Below are 12,421 nucleotides of genomic sequence, written 5' to 3' on the forward strand. Positions count from 1 at the left end.
CGCTGGTCTCAATTGGTGGATGGCCACTACAAAGTGTAATGTGTCACGTTTAGGTTTTTCATTTAGTCTGGTCAGGTGTTCGGTAATATGGACGATCCGTTCTATGTGTTAGGCCTACAAAATCCCGATATTGAGATCTTAGAGGTAGTTAAGACACGACTAATTCGCACGGTACTAGCCTTTTTTTCTCACGCTCATACAATTCCTAGTGTAAGAATAGTGTATACAGTACTTACTGCTAGTAAATTGCACAGTAAACAAACATAAACACTCTTAGATACAAGATACAAACGTAGTGAAAAACAATTTAGTGATCATTAGAGGTGCTTTCCTGTTACTGGGTATTGCTTTTATCAGTATTCGTGACCTACAAAATTATACCCTTGGCTTGGTAGTGAATTGTGTTCGTAACATGAGTAGCGCTTTTATACTGTAGATAAATAACTATTCTAATTATTTATTTAATAATTTATTCATCAAATAATTTGAGTGATTACTTTTCATTGTGCGTCGAACTAACAGTCTACCATACACAAGTAACAAATAGAAAATTTTAATTTAATGCTTTCAGTGTGCTAGTTTATAAAATGTGGTTTCACATTTGTTTTATATAGTTATTAAAACTGCTTATATTATTTCGTTTTAAAATTATTTAATAGTAGCGGGCATACTTTTAAAACTTTACAATGAAGTTTGTGAAAAATTATAATGCAGTGTCAACATTTTGGTAATTATTCAATATAGCAACTTTTCACACTTAGCTAAATTAATAGAATGGACTTTAGCCTTCGAATCTCACGAGTTGTGGAGGGAACAACTTTTTCTTCGTTTATTTCTGCCTAAAAATGTGCCTACGAAACGTTCCAAACAACCCGGTGCCCTACTTTTATCAAGGCTTTACCTATTATTCAACTATTATTCATTATACTTTAAAATTTCGAATTCTTGAGTCCATTTACTACTGGGCTATTATAACCAACATATAATTGTTTCAAAATACATCGCCTCGTTGACCTTGAAAAAGAAATTAGTTAAGTTGAGAATTCAAAAGTGGAATTAGTAGGAAAAAAACAACTCCAATAATCATTCCGAACGATACTTTGTGTTTTATTGTTGACAATCGATTGAAGATTTACAGATACGTCAGTGCCTGAAGCCACGTAGCTTGCTCTTGAGTGTGCGAGGTCCCATGTTCATTTTCATACAGGATTGAAATTTAATCAATAGTTTATAGAGAAATACGTGACTTCAATAATTTAATTCAACTTTACTTTTAGGTCGATGAGAAGGGTAATCTTCCATTCTAAACACGTGAAAAATCTTTCTCGTATTTTTAGAAAATTCGTACAGGTTCTCCGTGCTATAAATTAATGGCTGCATTAAAAAAACTCGTAATGTTTGGATGATTACACTTTAATTCATGGGCTTATTTTACATATAATACGTAAAATGCTTTAACTGAAGATAAGTGCTAAGTTTAATTGATTTAAGCGATTAGTTATGATTTTAAATCCTTTCTTGGATTAAATGATTTATTTCTACAACTGAATAATGCCGCATGCTTCGTACACCTAAATAAGAAGCGAGATGTCAATACACTTTCAGTCAAACGCGGCAAACTTTAACCTGGATTAAAACGTAATTATTTACAAATTTTTAAAGTAGACGAATTGGAAGTCTTACTTCACATGAGGTATGTATATATATATATATATATATATATATATATATATATATATATATATATATATATATATATATATATATATATATATATAGTGTTCTCTGAACTGGATTCATTGTTAATGTTTTATTATATTGAGAATTTCATCATAATTTCAAAATGCATCAAAACCCCAAAGGAAATCATAAACAAATAATACGAATTTACCGCAAACATGAATATCTTGACAATTCTAACTATTGTGAAAAGAACATTCTTATTGATTGAGTTCTTGGATGTGTGTAAAGCGCCCCATTGTCTCCTTGTTTACGTCTCCATCCTTTGAATTCTGACGATCGACTTAAAATTTCTCTTACAGTCAGGGATCAGCTACATTAAACTTCGAGGAAATTTATAAACATCCCTGTGAATGATTTGGTAGCAATCCATATTCGTAGCAGTCTTAAATATCTTACCATCAGTACCTCAATAAATATAGGAATTAACTGAAAATCTTTTATTTTTATTTTCTAGCCCGCAAGTTACGGGAAAAAGAATGGAGTATGGTATCAAAACTCTCGAGCCGACATGGATTCCAGTAAAGTCATCAAGTTCCAGCCACCAACATCCAATTGGAAGAGTAGCAAGAAGGCAGCCCCAATCGATAGTCCTCCAGGTGGGAAACCAAGCTCTGGGCGTATCATTAGGATTATCAACAATTTGGACCATTCGGTACAAGTAAGTACATCTCTACACGTCAATTAATTAATACTTCTCTATAATTGATATGTGCAAGATGATGTTCACATCGGGTATCACCATTCATTTCACTGGCTTACCTTGATAGGCTGTTCAAGTTTGTGTGTTTCGGGACAATGAGAATAGTAATGAAAAAGCCTAAAGATCTCTTGTCAAGTTAAGTGTACCTTAAGATGTGCTTTCTCAGATGCAACTTCGTGAGCAGTTTTGTGTGTAACTGGTTCAAGTGTTGCACATTCTTATTGTGGCATTAGCCCTCGATTTTAAAAAATCTACTGATAATATTGTGGGCAGAAGGAATCATCGTGAAAAAATCAGCATGTAGTGTGATTAAGCTACTATATTCCTAGAAGGTTTGAAAAGTGTGAAAAGAGAGTGCTTTCAATTTGTAACCACTCGTACGTGTTAGCATCCGAAAGAAAAGTGGTTGATCTATTAAGTAAAAAAAACTGCACTGTAAATATTTAAACTTTATATAAACACTATACATGATCGCTTTTGCAGTAGTTTTAAACATGTATTATTTTCTTCACATAGTTTGTAATTTTGCTTTTGATTCTTATATGAAACTTTATGAAATATCTTAGGGGATTTGGAGCAAATGAAGTTATTTGGAGTTTCTATGATATACTCATTTGAGGATAATAGTGGATGATCGATGTGTGAAGGCATGTTAGGGCTTCATAATAGCTGTATTAATTGCTTATGCATACTTTATAAAAGTAAAATATCAGTAACATGCTTGTAGAATGTCAGTAACATGCTATAGTAACATGCTATACTTTCTCGAACACACTGTCGACATTCTCACTATTAAAAGAACATTTTTTAATTAAATATACATCTTTATTATACTCATTTATAATTCGATCGATACACACACACTTTAAAGTAAGCTACTAGGTATTGTTGTTAATCCATATGACTGACCAAATTCTTTTTTAGGCCAGTATGAAACTCCATTGAAATTACATTTCCTTCTTAGGTACTTTTGTAACCCAAGGCATCCCAGGCTAATATTACAAGGGTAAGTTGCTTGCATCGGATAAATGAGCAATATATGTATGATATCATTTGACAATATCCTTTAAAAAAGAGACCTTTGGGTGGGTCAAGACTTTGGTAGGATAATGCAAAGCACGATCTTGGGGCATGATTTTCGCAGGGATGAACTTTTTGGTCTTTTAAGGCTTGTAGCAAATTATTTAAACAAAAAGGATATAGTTTCGAACTCTTATAACTACGACAATAAAATCTAATCTGTAAAATAACAAAAGGAATAAATTGTATTGTACATTATTGATGAATAAACCCAGGCGAATCACATGTGAAATACAACTACTTGTATAATCTTACACTATTTTGTATTTCGCCAATTACCATCAAAATAAATATGAAGTAAAGAGGTCAGATTTCCACATCCGGAAGAAGAAAAATGGCACAATGAAAGCACAAAACCTCTCAATATTGCGTACATATATAATTTGAATTAATTATCAGAAAATTAATAACCTGTTACAAACAAAAGTATTTAGTTCAATCGATTTTCAAACCGTAGAATAAACTTGTAACCTCAAATGTTAAATTTTCGTTCGAACTGGACTACTTTACATTCACCTGTTACCCCCAATAATTTCACAATCAATCAAATGAAACATTCTTTTCGATACAGCAGTTCCACGTTAACCTATCGTATCAGAGATTGGCCTCATTTTGTTTAAATAAAATCTTTGTGTACTATTATTATCTCTAATGCGTGTAACAGAGAAAGGTCTAAAATTTAATAATATACGAAAAGGGTCCAATTAAACCACGTTGGCATTGACAAATACTGTACACAAAATAGGGGAGAAGAGCACGTGGCAAGGCTTTTCTCAACCGTTTGCTCAACAGACTTGAAGGGGGCAGTTACTGTGACTGAAAGCCATAGAGATTACGATCGCTCGCAGGTAACCCACTTGGCCAAGTCACGAGATACGTGAGAGCGTTGCTTTGGGTTTTTAAGTGGCGCTTGATTTCGTTCGTTTTTCTTCTCACTTAGGATTTGGAGCAAGTTTTATCAAGACTTTCTTTACTTACATATATATATCTCACTCTTTCATCAACATGTTCTATTTTTCTTGCTTTTTTGCGTTTCGGTTGACAAAAAAGAAAATAAATAAAAGTACATAATACACCGTGTGATAGAAATGCACACAGCTTTCACGATGGTTGAGCATAGATTAAATGAAACCAATTGCCTTTCATTGCTTTGCGTGTTGTTGGACATGCATGGATTGTTTGACGACAACAGATGTGATAACGTACTCTATAACATGCAATCAATTGAAAATAACTTTTTAACTGTTTATTCTTTTGTCATCAAACTAATACTTTACGCCTTCTAGTACTATAAATACAAGTGTTTCTGTCAACATAGTATTGACATAAGGGATGCTCTGACATGTTAATAGATATCTTTAGCTTTTCAATCGTTTCCAAGTGTTTTGTAAATGAACAACTTCTGCTCAAGTTTAGCACGTATTACGTACTAGGATCCAGACACAGTTGACGTAAAAATTACTGGAATGTGACTTATATCAAAGGTTCTCCAACTTCATGAGACCGTGTTATCTTTCGCATGTTACATTTTACTTGCAACACCCCTGTACTCAAAATCTGGAAAAAATGCCCAAAAAATGTTCAAAAATTCATTCCAGGCGACGCAGCCGGTATTCTTTATGAAAAATGTAAAACTTCTTTCGTTCCTTAAGTTATGCACTTCAACTTAAGTAAAAAAAAAACAGGTTCAAAGTTTCATTTTAAATGATCCACCGTTTCCTTAACACTAACGTCATTTTAGGGTAACATTGTCTAGGATATAAATTTCATGTTTTCTTTATCCCGTTTAGAGCATGGGTGTTATGCATTGCCCTAGTGCCATTTATTTCCTTATCACCTTTCATTTCTCTCCCTTGCCCTTATCCCAAAGAGCAGAATCACAAGACGCAAAACTCGATGAATAATAGGTAATGATCATAGTTAACACTCAAGATAATTTAATTCATAACCAATGTATTTTCACATGTCTTACTACGGATTATATATCTTTTTTAATCCTACCTTCTTTCTGCGTCCAATTCCTCTTCGTCTTTGATGTTAAATACGTGCAAGTGAATAAAAAATTTCATGATTCTGCACTCATTTCTTTCGGAGACCTGGAGAACAAAAAATCAACTGTTTAATTGGAAGTGTATAGTAGTAGATGAATGGCTTGATATGGTGGTATAAGCCAAATAAAGGTTAATTGTGAAAAGACAGTAGTATAGACATGCATTGGTTAACTCTAGTTGATTGTATAGCTAATTGAAGTAATATTTGCTTCTTTTAAATACAAAAAATAACATATCTGCCATATACCTGACAGTTGTGGACATGTGGCGAACGGGAAATATTTTTAAGGCCCACTATACAGCCTTAGGAGTCGCACTTTACAAAATCCGTCTTATCTATAACCTTGGATGTAAGAACAACATTTATACAAAATTTGAAGGTTCAGTGGACTTAATAGTTTAGAAAACGGCACAAAATTATTCAAGACATCCTTCCTTAATAGAAGTCTTTCGCAAAACCTAGGAAGCGAGGGGGTCTTCTTTTAAGACTCAATACCTAATAGTTTGGAGGTCTGTTGATAAGTAAATCACTGAGTGAGTCAATGGATGTGCTCTCTTATACGAATATAAATTTATAGAGTGACATTTACATAAAACCCAAACTGTTTGAAAGATTCGGAATGTCTAAGTATTTTATTTTCTGTTTTTTCATATTGAATATTCTAAATGCAGAATATCGTCGAAACATTGTAAGCTGCAATAAAAGTTCATAGTGGTAGTTTGAATTCCAGAATCTTACATTTTGAAATGTTCCACTCGGGTAGTCAGAAAGAACAATAAGCAAGTTATTAAATTTAATACCACTTTTTTTTTAAATCTAAAGTTTCACTAACAATTTAATTTTCTTACGAGATAAATAAACATGAATAACATGATCATGGAATCAATGAAAAGTTAATAAATGATTTTATATTTCAAAAGTACAAAAATAGTCAAAACTAACCCTAAGAACATATACGATACTATTAGAAACTCACTTACAATGTTCTTTGTGTATCACGTAAAAATTAATACGGTAAATGAAATTTTAATCCTGGTTATTGCTAAAGTGTCCAAGTTACGCGTAATGTGCATGAGATATCTGAAGAAAGCTAAAACGCAGTATTTAAAGTAAGTAAACTTCTAAGGTTAGAACAAGAGAAAACAGTGACTATACAATATACAAAAATTGCCACTCACAGACATAAAGATTAATAAAATTTACAAGATACTCTCAATTCTACAGAAATCAAAGAAAAATCATAAGTTGAATACAACAAAAAGCAAAGTAGAGTTATTTTTGAATCTCCGTTTTTCTTTTTAAAAAATCACTCCAACCAGTAAACAACCTTTATTTTTTCAGGGTAGAAGGGAAATTGAAACTCCCTTCCCTCTGGAAAGTCTTATTAAAAAGCTTTACGTTTAAAATTTTGATAGGATATGTGAGCCATACGACTTCTAGACGTGTGTACATACTCGGGACGAATGGATGAACAAACATTGAAAAATCAGCGTATAAATCTTTTGAAATCTCAAAACTTTTCGTATTCTCTTTCTTTCCTTTCTTTTTTTTAGTCCCCTCATATGAGTAGAAAAAGAAAGATCATCATAGTTGGGAAGGATGTGGAACTGAAAGAAAAGGTTCTTTCATAATTCATATGATTACCCTTCATTCCAATGTTCTTTGCCTACCCTCTCAGTTGCGATTACCGCTGCCGGACTCGCGGGTGATCAGTCGGAGACTTGATAAAAGAAGAACAGTGGTTATCTTCTTCTAACAGAGGTGGATCTGAATCATTTCATCAGAGTGAATCCAGTGTCTCATATTTTGTATTAAAATATTTGGTGTTACTTGTATTCTCCTTGACCCTGTTGGCTCCACGCTGGTTCTTCATAAGGCCTTGGTGTGATGTTGCAGCGACCACACGGTTTCATTTATAAATGTTAAAAAGAAAGCTCATATGTGTAAAAATTCATCTATTTCGGGTTCGGGCTTATCCTCTTGATTCAGGCCTATCCTACGAAGGAGTTCAAATGTGATATGAGTGAGATCAGAAATCAATCCAGTGAAGAAAATGTGGAGCAAACAAGTATCCTGCTTCCTGTAGTCCGATATCACGTAGTAAAGAAAAGAATGTTGACAGAGTGCTGAATCCAACCGTTCGACTAGTATTAAGGACCTGCTCCCTTTTGTTATAAACAAAGTTATCAACTATATTGCTGGACAAGTTAATGATATCTGAAAATTGCGAATGACGCTTTGATAGCGAAAACATTGAATGAGAAACAAACTGCAAAACTACTTAAATTGGGTAGCATTAAACAGGTTCGCGTATCAGTAGAATATCCCCGTTTACTGAATGTGAGTCAGAGAGTATTTTACATTGGGATCTCCTGAACGCTACTGAAGAGGAGATTAAACATGAACTGGAAGACCAACATGTTGTAGAGGTAACTCGGATTACAAGCAAAAAGTTAGGTGAAATACTTCCAATTCAGTCACTGATTCTTACTTTCACTTTGCCTACGATCTCACGACTTGTAAAAGCTGGCTATAATAGTATGAAAGTTCCACCTTACATTTCCAATTTTCTTCATTGTTTTAAATGTCAGCATTTCAAGCTTATCAGCACGTCATGTAGTGCAGCAGTTGCTATTTGTGCGAATCGTGGCTGGCAATTTATTGCACGGATCCCTATACAGCGATCAAACCGTCTTGTGTCAACTGTAAGAGTGATTATTCTGCTTGGTCTAGGGACTGTCCAGTTTTTTTATAATGAAAAGCGTATCCGAGAGCTTATAGTTGTCGAAAAGATTTTTCTTGTCAACGCGAAACATCGTTTAAAAGAGAGCATTCCAACTTCTCTTTCTGTTCCGTTTGTCTTTGTTGTTGCTGTTTCTCAGAAATCTGTGACTGGACAGACGTTTGACGTTCCACACAATCTGAGCTCTCCCCAGCTAAGAGCCCTGCACCGAAAATCACAGCCATCACTTTATCCCCCAACCCTTGTATCTCGTGTTCGTAACAGTGGTCTCAAGCTAACGCCACCACGTTGTCACTCCCCATATGTTGTTGGCATCAAACTAAGTTAGCTAGGCGGCGTCCTAACGACTCTATCCTTTCACAGAAAAATCCAAAAGCTCCAACAGTTCGCAAGGCATCATCGATTTCACTGAAATCGGATATGGTGGAAAAAGAACTGATGTATATTTAGTGGACGTTAATTGGCTCATGAAGAAAGGTTCGTATTAAACGTTTATCTTTTTAACTATGGCATTTCTACAGTCGAATCTTCACTCCTTCGCTAGTCATCTTGAGGAATTTTAACCACACACCAGCTGTTATCTGGTTACAGGAAACCAACTTCCAGCCTACCAGTCATCTGCTTTATCTCGTTACACGATTTACAGATGTGATAAACATGGTTATGATCGCGTTTCTGGAGGCTTAATCATTGACAGTCAAGTGAACTGTGACTTTCAGTCTCGGTCTATTAACATAAACTTCAAGTTGCAAGCAGTGTTGATGCGAGCTTTCTTCCCTCACCGGATCTCGGTACCCGATTTGATACAGCTTTACAATCAACTTGAGCCACCGATGATAGTCGGAGATCTGAATGCATACTGTCGTCTATAGAGTTCTTTTCGCACTGATGACGTAGCGTCAGGTGACGGGACTCGTGAGTGGGAGTGGGATGATCGTCCCTAATGATGGAAGTCATACTCACTTTTCTACTGAATACGGTACCTATTCGTGCATTGATCTCTCCCAGTGCAGTATTTCTATTATGGGCTCCCTCATATGGAGGGCGCTTTCAGATTTCTGTGGTAATGATCATTTTCTAGTGATAACTGAAGGTTTGCTTATTAAATAATTCATATAATCTTATCCGATTAAACTTGGATTGATCAACATTCCGAAAGCTCAGTGAGTTTCGTCCTCCTGATGATTTTTCTGTATGAGTTGCTGTAGATCTGTTTGAGCAGACTGTTATCAATGCTGCGTATGGGTTTATTCCAAAATGCGGACGCGACAGCTCACGACGGCGAATTCCATGGAGGTCTGGGGAAATCAATGAAGCTTTCCTGGCTTGTCGATGTTAATTGGCATCCAACTATTAAAAATCTTCAACAATTTTGCATTCTTCATGTCCATGCTAGACATTTGGTTACAGTTTTGAAGTGCCAAATTAAAAAATATGTAACCTCTCTCATTGCATCGTCTGGCGTCAGATTGGCATCATAAATAGTCACTGTTCCAGCTTAGTGTTCCTGTTCCTGTTCTAGCAGAGATGGGGTTCTGAAGACTAACCATACAGAGATAGCCAACACATTAGGTCGAAATTTTTCGTCTATATCTACTTTGCACACTACATGTCCGAGTTTAATCGCTTTCGTAATTGTTTCGAGAAAAACTGTTTAAATTTCCTTAGCACCGCCACGTTCTCTTCATGGCTCTTGAATTCGATTCTGCTTTACTTAAGTCATCCAATATGTTCCAGGGTTCTATCTATTATTTTACGACATGTGCGAAACGTCTCACGCAAATTACAGTTTACATTATTGCAACTGTTTAATCATGTCTAGTCGGAGGAGATGTTTTGCCAAGATGGAGTGATCCTGACACGCTTGTGTATTGGATATTCACACATTCCTATTTAGTGCGTGGCATTAACGATCCGTATTGCGAAGACTGTTTTGTTTCACCGAGTATTCGGCACATCCTCAGAAAACATTTAGAATGTATAAACATCTTAATCAGTTTTGAGGGATGACTCAATCTTTACTTTTCTCTTAGATTTTTCTTGTTGAGTTTTTTTATTGCTTCTCTTTAATTATTTACTTGTTATATATTTTATACTCTGTTGTTTATTTCCTTATCCTTTTTGCAACCTCTGTTTAACTTTTTATTGTTTTTTGTTGTAGTTGTTCTCTTAATTTGTAGATTAATATTTGATTCACATTTTTTTTTAAGAATTTTTATTACGAATTTTAGTGTGCAGCTTGTGTCGGCCATTGGCCTTATCGTGACGGGGCAAAATAGCCTCAGTGCTTTCCTTTGTTTTTTTTCTTTTTCTTTCCTCTTCTTATATCACCGAATACCTATCCTATGCCTCCTATCGTCGCTCAAAGTAATAAAAATAGAAAAATATATTACCCTATTTTTATCGTCCAATCTTTAGTCGCAGTTTCCAGTTTCCTTTGTGTGTTTCTTGGAGAAATCGTGTCTATGGCGAATCTATACATAAATTTATGTAGCAAACTTAGAGGCAGTAAGTTGTGTAGTTCAAGGTCATGCCACGGTAACACTGCGTTGTCATACTGGTAGCAGAGTAGGCTCATATTCTCATTATAAAGGAGACGAGGAAGTTTAAAAACACGAACAATCTCCCAATCAATCAGAATAGACGAGAGAAAGAATAAACATCTCCTTGACCTTGAACCACAATATTTGCCGTATAATATTATTTTCTACCTTTTTTGTATTGGAACTACATCGGTTACCTTGAAAGAAAAAAATTCCTGGACTTCTCTTATCAACATATTTCTTCTAGCAAATGCATTAAACACAGTTTATTTCGTGAATAATTTTAAGGCATATGTCAACATTTTGGCAGACTTTTTAGTCTTTTGCACCGTTTACTGCTGCTATGTTTACTGACTCAACGTACAATATCCCTATTTCTTCGTGCAACACAAGCTAGAAAAGGCTTTGAGGAAGACTACATTCTACAATAGTTGTATTGTTCCACCATAATTTCAGGTACCAGTAAATTCAGCGAGAATCTATAACTTTATACAGAAAGTTCAGACAAAAACTTATAGTTGTATGAATATAGTGCACAATCAGAGCAAACAGTATTACTAAAGAACTTGCCACTGCTCATAATTTTTTAAAATCAAGATTAAACTTCCTAACATTTTTAGCTGCATCTTTCGTAACAATTTTTCAGTGCATTAAGACTGCTTAATCAAAACTGAAGATCCAGGTACAAGAATTTGGCAGTTCCAATTGTACAATTGGTTCAGGATTGAAAACAAAGGGTTAAAACTCAACTTATTTCATTTTACTCTCCAAACGTTTTCGCAAAGAGAGATGCTATTATACGGGTAAAACCTTTCTTTACAAAAAGTTTGCAGCTAAAGTACAAATATTGATTGAAAGAAATACACTTTTTCCTTCAATCCTGAACCAAGTGTACAACTGGAGTTGTCCCCTTTCTGCATCGAGGTCTTCAATTAGTTTACTTCATTAGTTTAGGTCAATTCAATAAACTTACTTTACTTCAGAGTTTATTGAAAACTTCCTATTGTGGATATATGGTTACCATACGCGTCTTCGGCGCGGGAGTCAGGGATTCGATTCCCGCTTAGAGCTTATGTGGTTTGGATTATACGTTAAAATAGTAGGTTCGTGTCTTTCATATAGCATTAATGTTGAAAAGTACTCTAAACTCCAATACCATGCAGACTTTACTGAGTGCTGGTTCTTCTAATATGTACTATGTAAGGTAAAGTGCCATAACTTAGAACTTTTCCTTGGGAGGAGAAGCATCCACGTTGAAAAATATGAAGTTATCCTCCTAAACCCCCGTTGAAATTTAAAGCACTCTACAATGTAAAATCCTAATGAACACTTTGATTATGTTCAGGGTCCCGGTGGGCGTTTTAAGGAAGTAAGGTCCAGATTACATTAATGTTTCTCTTAGGAAAATATATTTTATGCAGATGATAGGGCAGCAGTAGCACCTTAAATTATTTTCAGTTGTTTTTTAAATAGTAATATGTTAAATATTGAGAGGATAATATTTAACACGACTTAAAGCCTTAAGAGAACATACTATTTCTGTTACTCCTAATGGTAGAC

General features: G+C 34.8%; 1 protein-coding gene across 3 annotated transcripts in view; it reads left to right on the forward strand.

Moving 5' to 3' along the window:
• The window catches only part of DCX-EMAP (Doublecortin-domain-containing echinoderm-microtubule-associated protein), a 386,324-nt gene that overhangs the window by 127,571 nt on the left and 246,332 nt on the right, over nucleotides 1-12,421 (forward strand). For all 3 annotated transcript variants that reach the window (XM_081740217.1, XM_081740218.1, XM_081740219.1), the window contains exon 2: nucleotides 2,198-2,401. In XM_081740217.1, coding sequence (XP_081596343.1) covers nucleotides 2,198-2,401 — 204 coding nt within the window. The remainder of the gene's footprint in view (nucleotides 1-2,197; nucleotides 2,402-12,421) is intronic.

This window comes from Thermobia domestica, chromosome 15 (assembly GCF_964235325.1).
Source record: "Thermobia domestica chromosome 15, izTheDome1.hap1.1, whole genome shotgun sequence".
Classification (NCBI taxonomy): Eukaryota; Metazoa; Arthropoda; class Insecta; order Zygentoma; family Lepismatidae; genus Thermobia; species Thermobia domestica.